Source organism: Belonocnema kinseyi, chromosome 6 (assembly GCF_010883055.1).
Source record: "Belonocnema kinseyi isolate 2016_QV_RU_SX_M_011 chromosome 6, B_treatae_v1, whole genome shotgun sequence".
In the NCBI taxonomy this organism is placed as follows: domain Eukaryota; kingdom Metazoa; phylum Arthropoda; class Insecta; order Hymenoptera; family Cynipidae; genus Belonocnema; species Belonocnema kinseyi.
The window spans coordinates 62,997,720-63,014,078 of NC_046662.1; the positions used below are offsets into that span (position 1 = coordinate 62,997,720).

Sequence of the window (16,359 nt, forward strand, 5' to 3'; positions counted from 1 at the left end):
CACCATATATCTAGTCGAGAGTGGTGCTGACTGAAAACAGATGATTTGGAGCGATTCGCGCGCCATTTGTTGGTCATTCTAAGGACTTATTGAACTACCCTCATATTTAAATCTATTGAAAAATCGTTGGAGTCTTAAGATACCCTTAAATATTTTATATTATTTTAAATCCTTTAATTCTCTTTAAGATTCCTCGGAACCTTTAAAAATACCATAAAATCTTTTAAATCCTTTTATACCGCTTAAAATCTCTTTAAAATTATTCAGAATCTTTAAAGACACCATAATATCTTGAAATCCTTTAAAATCTCTTAAATTGATTCAAATCGATTGAAAAATCTTGTAGTTTTAAAATACCCGCAAATATTAAAAACTCTTTCAAATCTTTTGATATTCTCCGGAATCTCTCAAATCCTTTTAAAATTCCTTGGAATCTTTAGAAATACAATTGTTTGGAAAATCTTAGAGTTTGAAAGTACTCTCAAATATTTCAAAATTTTCTGATTTCTCTTGTAATTTCTTAGTTTCTTTATTAAAACTTTCCCAGTAAAATATTATTTATTCTGAATTATAAAGTAAAATATGCATAATTAACTTTTAAAATCTTAGAAGTGAGTCAAGGTGATAAACCAGTACCGATTTATAAAGTTTAAAAAATTCTTTATTCTGTTTCAATGCGAATTTTTTTTTCAGTTTTAAAAATATAAATCGATATTATAATGTTTAATTCTCTAAATTAAAAAAATCAATCAGTGAATAAAATATTTATCTTAATTATACCATTTAAAGCAATTTTAAGCTAAAACATTAAAAATTAAACGATTCAATTTTTTAAATAAACTAAACACTTCTTAAATTAAGGCGAAGGTAGGTGTAAAACAACTCAGAAGCACCAAAGATTCAATAAATCTTAATCTAATAACTTCATAACTTAAAACGTAAATTATTTTAATTTTAAATAATTTAGAAATTCTGGAAATACTTCACAATCATGTCAAAATCTTAAAACATTAACATGTTGTTTTACATTTTTTCCAAATTTTAAATCATTTTACTCAAGTTTTCAGAACTTCTGAACATCGTCTAAAACAATTCCAAGTATTCCTAAAATTTTTCCTAATAATTTTTTTTTAATCCTACCAAATAAAAAAAAAATCCTAAAAATCTTCCATGTTTATTTTTGACAATTTTGTAAATTATTCTAAATATTCTCTTAAAATAAATTTTTCAACATAAAAAATCATTTTAAATTTATATTTGGTTTTAAATAAGGCCGCAGGCTATTTGCACCGTTATTTTGATACGAATAGCCGGATTTTGTGGGTTTTAATTATCTGAAATCATTTCGAATTTCAAATTAATTTAGAAGTTTTCTAACACTTCGAAATATCTCTTTAACTTACTCGAATTTGTTCTAAGAATAATAGGTGTTGAATTTTTATTTATAAATCAAAATTAAACAATTTGATCTCCAAATTAAAATTTTTTAAATAGAACAATTAAAACTGTAACGTTCCAAGTTTATTTTTCTTTAGTTTTAAATATTTGATTTATAATGACTGATTTTAGCGAACAGTCAGATATTTTTAAATATTAGGTCATTGTTTTTTTTCTTACTTAAAAAATTTCAAATCAAATAGTGTCAAGATTAAATATTTAAGATTGAGACAACATTTAAAATTGAATAAAAACCTTTAATTATGAATATATTATTTTGAAGTTATTCTAAAATTGAGGATAGTTTGCAAAGTTTCAATCGGGCGTTTATACGTTTGTTTAACTAATAACATTTTTCAATTTAAACAGTTTAATTTATAACGTTGAAATCTGGAAATCCTAAAATTGTAAACTGATTCCGGATCGTCTTGTAGAATCAAATATTATTCACTTTTTAATGCTAAAGTACAGTTTAATTTTTTAAATCATGAACTAATTTATGTTTATAAATTTATATTTAAGCTTAAAAATTTAAATTCGAAAATGTTTAAAATAAAAAATGTTCGAATTACGCATTCTAAACTAAATGATGTCAAAATTGAAGAAAATAACAATTTAACTAATTATTAAAAAAATGGTTTAAATCAAAGTTGGACAGTACTTCGCAGCGGTATTTTTTTGTATGTCGAGAATTTAGAATTGAAAGCCAGGTATCTTGCCTTGAGAATCTTCAAATTTGAACAAATTAAAATCAAAATCGGAGGCAAGGTATTACAAAATTATTTGCGCACAATAAATGGCATTTCTAAGAAATTATTATATTGGGGGTGTAAATTTTAGATACGCTACTGTTACTGGCATAATGAATGTTACTATCTTATCTGAATTTTGCGTTTCTGAAAAAATTCCGCAGTTGCTTTTCTAGTACTTTTATAAAAAATTTAATTCTTTAAATAACTGTACAAAAAGTAAAAAAAAAGTTTAAATTCTAGGGAAAAAACCGATCCTTAAACTTCACAAAAATTTGTTAGCTAATATTTTTTGGAATAATAGGAGAAAGATTTTTTTTCAACCCAATAGCTAAATTAAAAAATGAATTATTAACCAATAGTTGCATATACAACAAAACAGTTTAAATGGTATGGAAAAGGGGCAAATAATGAAACGAAATGGTTAAGTTTTCAACCTGAAAAGATATTAAAAAAATGAATTTTGAACAAAACTGACGAAACTTCAACAATAAAAACTAATCTTCAACAATGGAGGTCAACTTCGAACCAAGTATTAGTGAAATATCAATCAAGAAGATGAATTCTCAACTAAAAGTATAAGAGTTTATACTTTTAATAACAACCAAATGATTTAATCAAAATGGAAAACAGTTGAAATGAACTAAAAAAAATGTATACTCTCAACAAAAAATGTAGTAGTGATAGGATAAGAGCACCAATTTTGCCCCCTCCCCCAATTGTTCGTACCCTTCTCTAATTTTGTAGATAATACATTTTTTTAGCATGTTTTGCCTCAATTAATTAATTAACTCTATCATTCTGACACATAATGCGTATTTAATTATCCAGTACAATCAAATATTTATATAAAATAAAATAAATCACTACGGTTTTTGACATGCCAATAATTGGGCTAAGGTGAAAAAAATTGATGAAACCGAAAATATGAATTTTTAAGCAGAAGTTTAATTTTCAATCAATTAGTTGAAATTATACCGTATTAAATCGTCTTAAAAATTTAATAGTTCAATTTTTAACTTAAAACAATAAATTTTTAACGAAAAATCAAATACTTAAATTTTCAGTTAAACAATTAATTTTCAACAACAACAAAACCGAGTTTAAAAAAATTGATAAATTTCGAACAAACAAAAAATGAAATCTGTACAATGAAATTCTACTCTCAATCAAGTAGTGGAATTTTAGACCAGTAGAGATGATTTTTTAATATAATATTTGAGTTTTCAACAAAATTCTTAAATGTTCAAAAAAATAATCGTACTTCTGAATTCTGAACAAAAAATATAATTAGTACAATATTCCATAAAAATAATGAACTTTTAACCATACATAGTTGGATATTCCTATTGAGCTCTAATAATTAATTTCGCGTTTAAGCAAAAAAAAAAAAAAAAAAAAAAAAAAAAAATAACGAGAAAAAGTGAGAGTTTTTTAAAACAGAAAAAAATTAGAATTCTTTAAGAAAAGGTGACAGTGTTTTGTCCCCACCAGAATAAGAAAAATGTATTGCTATCGTAGCAACCAAATAATTTGGTGTCAATTATAAAAATGGTCTCATTGTCTGATTTCATAAAGGTTAATTTTAAAAAATGATATATGTTCTTCATTTAATTTTTATTTGACACTTTAGTCTTCTTCATATAATTATATACTATGTGATACAAACCAAGTAATAAAACTGCCTTTTTATTTATTTTTATTCTAATCTTAGTTTTTTCGTTTTTTTACCCAAAATAATTTTGTTTTGTTTCAATAAACATTTTATTGGTAAAACAAAAGTTTGCTTAAATCAAAAAATCCTGATTTTAGCAGAATTATAGAATTTATGTTAGTTCAAAAAAAAAGTTCCTTAAAAGAACAAAAAGTTTGTAAGGATTATGAAAATTTGTTGTTTCCGTAGCAAAGTATCACTATCTGATCTTACAAAGATTAATTTTAAAAAAATTATTGATGATCGTAATAAAATGTTAACCTTATACCGTAGTTTTCTCTATGAAATTATAAAACTCTGTGATACAAACCAAACTATACAACTTACTGTCTTTTATTTTATTTTATTCTAACCCTAGGCACTTTTATGTTCCAAAATAATGTTGGTTCTTTTAATAAACCTTTTATTGATCTAACAAGTTTCGTTGAATAAAAAAACGCGATCTTGGAAGAATTAAAAAATTTGTATTAGCCGTAGAAAATGTTTTTTAAAAGAAACAACCTTTTTTTCAGGATGAAAAAAATGTGTTGCTTACGTAGCAAACACATCGTTCTGTCCAAACCAAAAATTTGTCTCCGTATCTGAATTCATAAACATTGATTTTTTTAATAATAATTTGTGGTCTTTATTAAATTTTTATTTCATGCTTAAGTCTTCTCTATATAATTCTACACTTTGTAATAAAAATCAAGCTGTAAAACTGACTTTATATTTTTTTTTATTCTAACTCCAGCCTTTTTTGGTCCAAACATAATTTTGATTCTTTAAACAAACCTTTTATTGTTATAACAAAAGTTTCATGAAACAAAACAAAGATCTCAGTTTTGGCAGAATTAAAAAATTTTGGTTAGTCCTAAAAAAGGTCTCAACAGAACCAAATAATGTTGTGATAGGCAAAATGTATTGCTTTCGTAGCAACCAAATAATTCGTTCTTAAACTAAAAATTGTCTCATTGTCTGATTTTATAAAGATTAATTTTAAAAAATTATATATGTTCTTTATTAAATTTTTATTTTATACTATAGTCTTCTTCATATAATTATACGCTATGCGATACAAGCCAAGTCATAAAACTGCCTTTTTATCTATTTTTATTCAATCTTAGTTTTTTGGTTAGTCCTAAAAAATGTCTCAGCAGAAACCAAATATTGTTGGGATAGGCAAAAAGTGTTGCTGTCGTAGAAACCAAATCGTTTTGTCTCGACCAAAAATTGCCTCACTATGTGATTTTATAAGGATTAATTGAAGAAAAAAAAACGATTTATGTTCTTTATTAAAGCCATCATTTAGGATCTTAATTCTATGTTTATTTTTATATTTTATACTCTATAAAATTCTACACTTTGTGATACGAACTAGGTTATAGGACTTACTGCCTTTTTATTTCCTTTTATTTTAACCCTATCCTTGTTTTTTGTTCCAAAATAATTTTTATTCTTTCAACAAGTCTTTTATTGGCCTGAAAAAAGTTTCATTGAATAAAAGAAAATCAATTTTAGAAGATTTAGCAAATTTGTGTTAGTCTAAAAGAATATTTGTTTGAAGAATCAAAATTTTGTAAGGATAAGACAAATTTCTTGCTTTCGTAGCAACTTCTAACTATCTGAATTTCTAAAGATTAATTTTTTTTAATTTATGTTTTTGCTTAAATTTTCATTTTATGCTTTAGTCTTCTGTATATAATTCTACACTTTCTGATACAAACTAAGCTATTAAAATGCCTTTTTGTTTATTTTGATTCTAATCCTAGCCTTGTCTTGCCCCAACATAATTTTGGTTCTTCCAACAAACCTTTTATTAGTCTAAGAAAAATTTGTTAAACTAAAAAAATCTCTCTTTGGGTAGAATTAACAAATTTATGTTACTCTAAAAAAATATTTGTTTAAAGAACCACAATTTTTTTAGGATAATAACATTTTTGGGTTTACCTGGCAAGCAAATCGTTTTGTCCGAACAAAGAATGTAGCCCACTATCTCCTTTCATAAGGATTAATTTAAAAAAAGTCATTTATGTTATGAATTAAATTTTTATTTTATACTTCAGTCTTATCTACATAATTTTATACTCTGTAATACAAACTAAGCTATAGAACTGACTGCCTTTAATTTTCTTTAATTTGCAAGCCTAGCTTTTTTGTCCCAATAAAATTTTGGTTCTTTTACCAAACCTTTACTGGTAAAACAAAAATTTCGTTGATCAAAAACTCCTTGTTTTGGCGAATTAACAAATTTATTAATCTATGAGAAGACCTTGTTAAAAGAACCAACATTTTTTTCAGGATAAGAACAATTTATTGCTTCCGTAGCAACGTTTCACTATCTTATTTTAGAAATATATTTTTTAAATTGTTCATTTTCTTAATTAAATTTTTATTTTATACTCTAGTCTTCTCTATATAATTTTACACTCTACGATACAAACAAATCTAGAGAACTGCCTTTTTATTTATTTTTATTTAATTCTAGGTTTGTCTTGCTCTAACATAATTTTGGTTCTTTCAAAAAACGTTTTATTAGTCTAAAAAAAATTCTTAGAACCAATAAAATCTCTCTTTTGGAAGAGGTAACGAATTTGTGATAGCCCTAAAAAACGTTTGTTAAAAGAACCAAAATTCTGTTAGGAAAAAAATGTGTTGCTTATGTAGGAACCAAATCGTTTTCTCGAAAAAAAATTCGTCTCACTATCTGATCTTACAAATATTAATTTAAAAAACGGATAATCTATGCTCTTTATTAAATTTTTACTTTATACTTCAGTCCTATATATAAATAATTTTATACCCTGTGATACAAACTAAGCTATAGAGCCGTCTTTTTATTTCTTTTTATGCTAACCCTAGCCGACCAGAGGAATCTTTCCTTGCGAATGGTTCTTAGGTTGTATCAGCATTCCTCTGGAGAGCAGTTCCCAAGCTTTCTACCTTCCAGCACGGATAAGAACAAATTGTTATTAGGCGCGTCTAGTTCCTACCAGCAAAGAAAAAAACTATAAATCCTGAACCCAAGTTCTCAGAAAGAGTCCTTCAATTAAATCACAAATCACAATATTTAAGTCAGGAAGCACGAAATGGATTTGGAAATTAAGATCATTATCAAAAACCAGAAACTGGCAATTACCCGCGAAAGTTGAAAATTACGAAGACAATAGACGAACGTTCTCAAGATAATGAATCGCAATTTTCTAACAAGGAACTTTATTTCTAAACAATTATTTCTAAAAAAAAAAGCCTAAATTTAAATTAATTCTTTAATAACAAATATTCTGTTCTTAACGTTTTCACTAAATGTTTAAAAAATGGCAAAAGGATTCTATTCATAATTACATGAACATATTAATGTTTAAAAATTGAGAAATGATTCTATTCTCAAAATTTTGCTACTAAACTATAAATTATTGTAAATTCTTTTACACATTCAAAGAGATGAGAAAAATTAAATTATGGAAAAAATGTAGAATATCTTATTTTACATAAGGTATAGACTGTACGTAACGATACAAATGATTGTCAGTACTGATAACAAAAGAATTACTGGTACCGATAAATTTTAAACAAAATGTAGATTTTTAAATATTTTTAAATAGAATTTGAAGCTTTTAAAGATTTTAACGTAACGAATGCTTTTCTTAAGATTTCGCGGAAAGATGCAAACCATTTTTTTTAATTGAGTAAAAAAAAGAATATTCAAACAGTTTCAAATTATTTTCTGAAATTTCGGAAAAGAATGTAGAAGATTTCAAAGCAGAATTTTAGAGAAAATTCGAATAAGTTTAAGAGCTTTCAAAGGTTTTGAAAAGATACACAAGTACTTTTATTAAAAACGAAATGTCGATTTTTGAAGGTTTCGAACAAAAAATTTAGAAGCTTTTTAAGAACTTTGAAAGGTTTCAAGAAAATTCCAACATTTTCTTAAGATTACTGGGACAATTTTTAATTATTTTTTATTTAACAACATTTATTTTAAGAGAAAAATTAAAAATATTTCAAAACATTCCAAAAGAATTTCAGATTCTAAAAAAAGAATCTGAAAGATTTGAAGTGATTTTTTAATCGAATTTTTTAAATATAAGATTTAAAATATTTTTTGGTTTAATCATCAGCTATTATATTTTTCATTGAGAATTGAATTTTTCTCATTTTAATCCAAATTTAATTTCTTTGGATGAAAATGTAACCATTTTGTTGAAAATTCATCTTTTTTGGCAAGATATTAATCTTCTTGGTTGATAATGGATCTTTTTGGTTGAGCATTGAATTATTTTGTTCAATTTTTCTCTGAATTTAAGTGTTTTTGTTGAAAATTGAAATCTTTTTTTTAACAGAAATATTACCTATTACATTTTTTTGTGGAAAATTCATCCTTTTCGTTTAAAAATACAACTTCTTGGTTAAAAGTTAAACTTTATTCAAAAGCCATTGTTTTGGTTGAAGATTCATCAATTTAGTTTTTTTTTGTCTTTTTTGGTAGAAAATTTATCTTCTTGATAGGAAATTCAATTATTTGGTTTAAAATTAATTTGCTAGTGAAAAATGCATGATTTTGGGTAGAAACATTCAATTTTTTTGTAGAAAATACTTGATGTTTTTTGGTTAAAAATACGAATGGATATTGAACATTTTTTAAAAACTTTTTTCAGATTATGATTTCAGGAAATTTTTTTTATTATTTTGACAAATTAATTCTTGTAAAATCTTTGAGAAATATTTTCAATGATTTCAAATAATTTTCTAAAATTTCGAAAAGAATTTATTAGTAGTTTTAAAGAAAACTGTTGTGATCGTTTAGTTAGAAAATTCATTTGAAGAGAATATTGTAAAAATTTTAAAACAGAACAAAAAAAATTTTAAATCATCAAAAATGAATCCAGAAGACTTAAGACAATTTCAGGTATAATTTGAGTTTGAATTTTGACACAAATTTCTTATAAATTTTCTAGATACTTATTCGTCATATCTGAAATTTTCCAAAATCTTTCTGAATTTTCTCAAAAAACCTAAATTTTTATAAATAATTTCTTAACAATATTAGAATAATTCGTCGTTTTAAATTGAAAATTGATATTAAAAAATAAAAAACGTTATAATTTGAACAAGATTTAGAACCTTTAAACAATTTTGGATTATGTTACTGTTTTCCGTCTGAAGAGTTAGTTATTTTTAATCAAACAAAGTTATATTTCAAAGAAGATTTACAATCTTGGAACAATCTAAGGTGATGTTCAAATAGGATACGTTAGAATTTTTCACCGAAAATCGGTTGCTGTCAACGTAAATAGTAATATTAATTTTTTACTTTAATTAAAAAATTATATGGCACAAAAAAATTGAGCAATTATCCACGAAAGTTCAAAATTACCAAAACAATAGACAACCTTCTTAAGATAATGAACCAAAAGAAAAACTTATTGCGGTCGCAATTAGATTTATTGAATAAATTACTTTTTAACGAAAAATTTGTGTTTCTTTTTATTTTAAACATACAACTTTTTAAATATTTAGTAAACTAAAAATAATAAATCACGAATGTAGTGAAATGCACAATACCATAACAATTAAAGTAATTAACAAGGTGATATAGAAGACAATGTGTGAATATAACATGAAAAAATTTTGTTGCCTAATTTATTTCCTATGGGATTCAATTATTACTTACTTTGCCATGGTGGCAGTGCCCATGATAGAATTCATTTCCCCACCACATTTTACAAAATTTGATTTGTCGCCGAGGTTATTCGTCCGGAAATTTCATATCGAATTATTTTCGATTTTCTCATTTTCTTCCAATTCGAATATTATTTATTTTGAGATTTTGATTGAGGTTAAAAAAAAACTAGTTCAAACATAGAGCCGGTGTAAACGACCGATGTGGAAATGAAACTGAACCTTATGCCTTCAATATACAATTTGTGCTTTGCCAACTCACCTGCAATATGTAAGGCTTCTGTCGTATTTAGTATAGATCCCAAGCCTTATGTTGATTCTTTACTGAAGGAAAATACTAGTAAAAATTCGGAATTAAAAAATTATTAGAACCTAATTCAATACCCATGAGAAGAAATTTTATTAGAAAATTTATTTTCGAGTTTGGTACATTTCAGTTTATGCTTTCTGGCCAAATAGATTTGTATTTTATAGACTGGATTTTTATTTTTTCAAATAGAATATATACATTCGAACTTGCATTTAGGCCCGGGTTCGGTTCTGATCTTCGGCTGCAATCCAGGCTCTGCGAACGAAACACCAGGACGATGTTATCCAGTTAGACCCCTCTTATCTGAAACCGCCATTCTCGGAAGGCTCAAATAAAATTTTTTTAAATTCAAGTTCGAGTGTAAATAATTAAAAACATCGATTATTAAACCAAATTCAATGATTTTATATTAAGATTGGAAAATAGGATAATTTTAAAACGATAAAAACTCAATAATTTTATAATTTAACTTTGGAAAAATTGGCTCATTTCAGAGCAGACAGAAATAGAAATTGTATTATTTCCTCAATCATTTCTGATTGAAGAAAACTACGAGTAAACATTCAAAATTAGGAAAATAATCAAAATAATTTTTTGTTAGAAGAAATTTATTGAAAAAATTTTTTTCTTATTGTAGTTTTTAGCAAAATGGATTTTTATTTTAAGTATTACTTATAAATAATTTTAAATGCATTATTAAAAAAAAATCAATATTAAATTTTTAAAATGTAAAGTAGTAATTATTAATTCTAAATTTTGAATTGACAGCGTTTGGAGCTAAGACAAAATATATTAGACTATGTTAAATTGTAGATTCATGAAATCCAATGATTTCAGATTAAAATGAAAATCCTGAAAAATCCCGAGAAATAAAATTCCCGAAACTGTACAATTCTCGAATTATAATATTGCGGAAATATAAAAATCCAGTAAAATAAAATTCCCAAACATTTTATAATATTACAGAATTGGAAAATCTTCGAATAATACAATTGCTAAAAGTTTATAATGTTAGCGAATTTGAACATTTCCTAATATAAAGAATTAAACCAATTATTTTTTGAAAAATGTTATTCATTTATTAAAAATACAATAATTTTTTGTTGGAAATCGATATTTTAAAGGTTAATAATCTTCTAACAATTTTAGTTTAGGTTAGCTTCATAAATAAAAAAATTGGCATTTTACGTATTTTAAACTGAAAATCATTATACTAATTTGAATAAGATTTATAATATTTGAAATTTTTTGGATTATGTTAGTGTTTCTTGACCAAAAAATTTTTGTTAATACATTTTATTTTATTTTTAAACCAAACATTAGTTTCAAAGAAAATTAATAAATTTTAACAATTATTGGTTGTATAGCGCTTTTCACCAAAAAATGCGATTTGAATAAAAAAATCATTATAATTCGAACAAGATTTAGACTATTTTAACAATTTTCGTTTATATCATTGTTTTCTTCGAAAATTCGAATTTTTCATTAAAAAAATATATTTTCAAGAAGATTCATGGATTAAAACAATTTTAGGTTATTTTGTCGTTTTATGCTAAAGAATCTTATTTTAAAACAAAAACCATTATATCTCAAAGGATATTGACAATTTTCGAACTATTACAGGTTACGATAGTGTTCAAAATTGAAAATTGATACTTACAAACCATAATTATTTCATTTGAAACAGAAATTATAATCTTTTAACAATTTTGGATTATGTTGGTGCTTTTTGTCAAAAATGTACCTTTTCAATTTAAATAATTATATTTTAAAGAATATTGATAATTTTGTGGAATTCTAGGTTATCCTAACATTTTTCACTGGCAAACGGATATTTTAAACAGAAAATATTAGGTTTAAGCGAAAATCTACAATTTAAAATAATTGTTGTTGTGGCAATATATTTCATTGAAAATTTATATTTTCGATTAAAAAAATCATTAGATTTCAAATAATATTTAAAATACTTGATCAATATTAACTCTCATGAATTATCAAAAATATTTATTTATTAAAAATAAAATATTTTTATCGCACACGTTTTTGTTAAATTAAGTTTTTTTCTTAAACTTATTTCTTTAATTTAAAATAACAATAGTTACAAAAAATATACTGCAAGCTTGATAAGAATTTGACAATTGTAAAATAAATACTAAATTAAGTGTTTTAAACTCCAAGCGTCTGAAATTCTAAAATTTTAAATTGTTGCATACAAAAAATTAGAATTTCATATTAAAATTAATTATACAAATTTTTCTGAGATCAAAAATAAAATTCACCTTTATTTTCACAGTTTTAAGTAGAAAAAGGTTCAATTTATCCCAAGCTTTGTAAATGAATTTTTATTTTTAAGACGGTCAAAATTAAAGTATTGTTAAGTGAAAAACAATAAAAATTAACAAAGTTCTATTACGGAATTCTGAGACACTCAAATTTAAATTATTATGAGTGAATTTATATTGTTTAAAAATTAAACATTTTTTAATTATTAATTAAACTTTTAAAAATTGATAAAAATGATAAGTATTTCTTTATACAACTCTTAAAGAGCCTATTATTGTCTAAGATTCGAAGTGTGAAAGTAATTGTGATTGTACTACTTAAGTTTTTCTTTAAAGAAAAATAAAAACGATTGTAAAAACAAACTCCTAGCTTACAACACGGAGAAAGTTTTAACACTAAAAATGTAATGTATGCAAAACACCAGAACAATTTTCTCTGCCTTGTTCGCTTGTTTCTAAAATTAATGCATGCAAAATCTAACTACTTTTTCAGAACAAAATTGAATAAAAAAAAATTTCATTTTTTAAACATATTTTACAAAAGATTTAAAAATAAAGGATTAGATTTTCAGCATGATCATTTAACATAAAAAAAAAGATTAACTCTGAAAATTATTAAAAAAATCTTTGGCTCATTTTTAGGGTTTGTAACCGTAGTATTTGCTTAATTTGTTAAGTCACTATCCTATCTAAAAAATAGTTGGTACTATAATTAACTTTTTTCAGTTTGTTGATTTCAATTGTCTAGAATTTTATCAATAGCAAAATCCAAATGAGGAATTTTAATTCTAAAAATTTATTTTTTAAAAAGAAACTTCAAATTATAAATGATTCTTCAACAATAAAGACAACAATATTCTGTTGATCTAAACAATATTCCCATGCTTCTATTAAATGATATTCTATATTGATAAAAATGAAGCATTTTTTCCATAAATTTAGTAAATCAAACTTTTCAAATAAATAATTCTATTTGATGATAACATTTATTTCTGAATGTTTCTAAACATTATTGGCGAAAGGAAGCATTTTAATTATAAATGTTCTTTAATAATCTTAAATTATCATCAAACAGGGTTATTTAAAAAAAAAACTGTTTTCTTAAAAAAAATGGTTTTAATGGCGAAAGGACACATTTTAATTATAAATGTTCTTTAATAATCTTAAATTATCATCAAACATGGTTATTTAAAAAAAAACTGTTTTCTTAAAAAAAATGGTTTTAATCATTTCAGACATTTCTAAAAATTGAAAAGAATTGATAGTGACAAACAAATTTGTAGAACACATTATTAAAATTATTGCATTTTGTGAGTTTTTAAAATTTTCATTAAAAATTATTACGATTATTATTTTTAGGATGTTAATGTACAGAAGTTATATTGTGGAGAAATGTAATGAGTGAAAAATATATTTTAAAAATAATTTCAGTTGTTTAAAGTAAAAACAATAAAATAATTAGAAATTTTCAAAAGAAATTAATAAAGCTGTTTCTCCTGATATAATTATCAATTTTAAGAAGACCTCATCATAATTTATTAAAGCTTAAAAATTGTTTTAATTTATCATTTGATATTTGCATGTATATAAAATATAGTATATTTTGCTCGTTTTTTAAAATCTCTTTGATTATAATACAAGTATATCTTGAACATCTTTTCATCCTAGGTCTATAATTTCGAGTTTTGTTGATACACAATACATTCGACTTTTGACTTGATAGCCGTTTAAATTACATTATTTTTAGTTGTGAATCTTCCAAATAAAATTATTTAAAAATATATTAAAAATTATATTCATATAAAATATAAGTTCTAATGATGGATTAATTTTCAAATCAACATTTTTTAAATTTTAGAATTTTTGATTTAACTCTTTAAAAATTTATAAATTTGAATTGTTGATCTTTAAAATTCAAGATTTCTTATTTAAAACATTTACGATAAAATATTATGAAATTTTTCTGTTTTACAATTTAAAAATCTGCATTTTTCATGATTTACATCTGAAATTTCATCAATTTCGATTATTTAAAATTCAAAAGCCCTAAATTTAGATTATCAAAGTCATCACAATTTAAGAATTGTTATTTATACATATTTCAAAACTAAAGAGTTTCCATTTGTAAATCTTCAAAATTGAAGAGTTTTAAATCGCAAATATCTAAAATTCAAGAGTTTTATGTTTTGAAACTTCAAAAATGAACTATGTATGAAAAAAATGTTCAAAATTACATACCTTTAAAAAATGAATCTTGTAATGACAAGAAAATTTCGACAATACACATTTAATATTGAACGCTATTCAATTGAAAATCTTAAAAATTGAAGAATTTTCCATTGGAAATCCTCTAAACTGAATTACATATTTAAAAAGACATTTAAAATTAAATACCTTGAAAATATAAATTAAAAAATTATTCAAATTTTCAAATCAAAGAACTTTGTGTTAAAAATCTTTTAAAATTGAAAACATTTAAATTGCGAATCGTTAAGATTGAAGTTTTTCAATTTTAGATCTTCACAATTGTAGAGCTTGGAATTTTTAATCTTAAAAATTCAAGAATTTTTTATTTTTCGTAATTGTAGAATTTAAAAATTAAGAATTTAAGAATTAGAAGTTAAAAATTAAGCTTAAGTTTTAAAATTAAAAATGCTGTAATATCAATGATTTGAATTTCAAATTTCATCAAATTAGAAGATTTATTAGTAAAGCTCTTGAATTTTGATCTTCAAAATCAGTACAAATCAGCGCATCCTGAAAAAAATGTATATTAAACATTTTACTGCAAATTGCTTCGTTTTCGCCAAAATTTAATTTTTTTTATTTTTATTGTCATTTTTCACAATTGAAGGAAAATCTAAGCATCCTATCAAAACATTATTGATGACAAATTTGTAGCTCTTTTTTGGAATAGCAACTTTTGTCTCCATTTTTTTCATTGAATTTCCGATTTTTCAAGAAAAATAAAAAAGTTGTTATGATAATCTTATAGGTTATTCAAAAAGCCACATTTTTCTTATCTTGACTTTTTTCATATAGTGCGTTATTCAGCTTGAAATGTTAATTTTCGTTTGTTTTAAGGAATTTTCTAAACGCTATAAATATGCTATTTTTTATAAAAAAAAACATAAGAATAAATTGTTCATCTTTTTGAATTCAATGAACAACGTTAAAGTGAATTTTTCCAATCTGTCAATTCTTCCAAAAAAGTTATCGTCCTAAAAAACAAAAAATCTACAGACTCACAAGGAGACACATTAGTAAAAACTTGTTTTTCGGATTCAGCGGGTTTCAAAATATGGAAATTTGACAAAAAATGGGGAGGAGGGAGGTCACATCTTACATAAACCTTATACCTTCTCTAATAAGAATGGCAAAATAAAAAAATTGAAAATTAAAAGTTAATATATTAGAAAGATAACCTTTCGCTAACATTTCACAAAAAGACGTGAAAATAAAATAATAATTCCAGTGAATATTTCCAATTGGAATATAATGTCGCAACTGCTCTCGCTGTGCTCCCCTGAAAAACTGAGAGAGCCAGCAGTTCTAGAAAGACTGATAACGGAGTGACTGAAAGCGAGATTTTGGTGTAATTTCTTTTTAATTCAAATGAAAATAGTACCATAAAAAATACGTGGTTAGTATTCAAAGTCACGAGGCAAACCATAATTCATTTGTAACATGAAAACTCTTTAAACATTGCCAATTTTTTAAATTATTCCACCCTATTTTTTAGAGAGAGAGAGAAGAATTTAACGAAGGCCCTTTTCTTACACACAGCTTTTTGTATTTCAGGAAAAGGGACTCCATTTTCAACAAGTTTATTCGTAGCTTGTGTCGTGTGTCCAACAACTTATTTATTTTTTATGCTGTTTTATATGAATAACAATTTGTAGATCTATCTTAAATACAAATCTTTTGTTTATTCATCTTTTTTCCTACCTTGAGTAGTTTGAACGCAAAATGGAATTTTTCATTATTTTTTTGAGCAATCCAAAGTTGAATTTTCAAGAAAACTTATTAAAATTTGTCATGAATAATTTTGGATAGGACAGGTAGTTTTTGTTTTATTCGTAAAAAATAAAAAATAAAAAAAAAATATATATATATATAATTAAAAATTTGTCATAAGGACAATCGCAGGATTTCGCCGGGAGCGGGTGCTAATCTGAAAAATTGCACCCGCTTCCAGCGAAATCG

General features: G+C 24.2%; 1 protein-coding gene across 3 annotated transcripts in view; it reads right to left on the reverse strand.

The window, feature by feature from the left end:
- The window catches only part of LOC117174101 (unconventional myosin-Va), a 162,583-nt gene that overhangs the window by 107,496 nt on the left and 38,728 nt on the right, over positions 1–16,359 (reverse strand). For 2 of the 3 annotated variants that reach the window (XM_033362844.1, XM_033362843.1), the window contains exon 1: positions 9,554–9,616. The exons of the other annotated variant lie outside the window; for it this stretch is intronic. In XM_033362844.1, coding sequence (XP_033218735.1) covers positions 9,554–9,601 — 48 coding nt within the window. In that variant the 5' untranslated portion in view covers positions 9,602–9,616. Of the gene's footprint in view, positions 1–9,553; positions 9,617–16,359 lie in introns of those variants that run through there. 3 annotated transcript variants of the gene reach the window in all.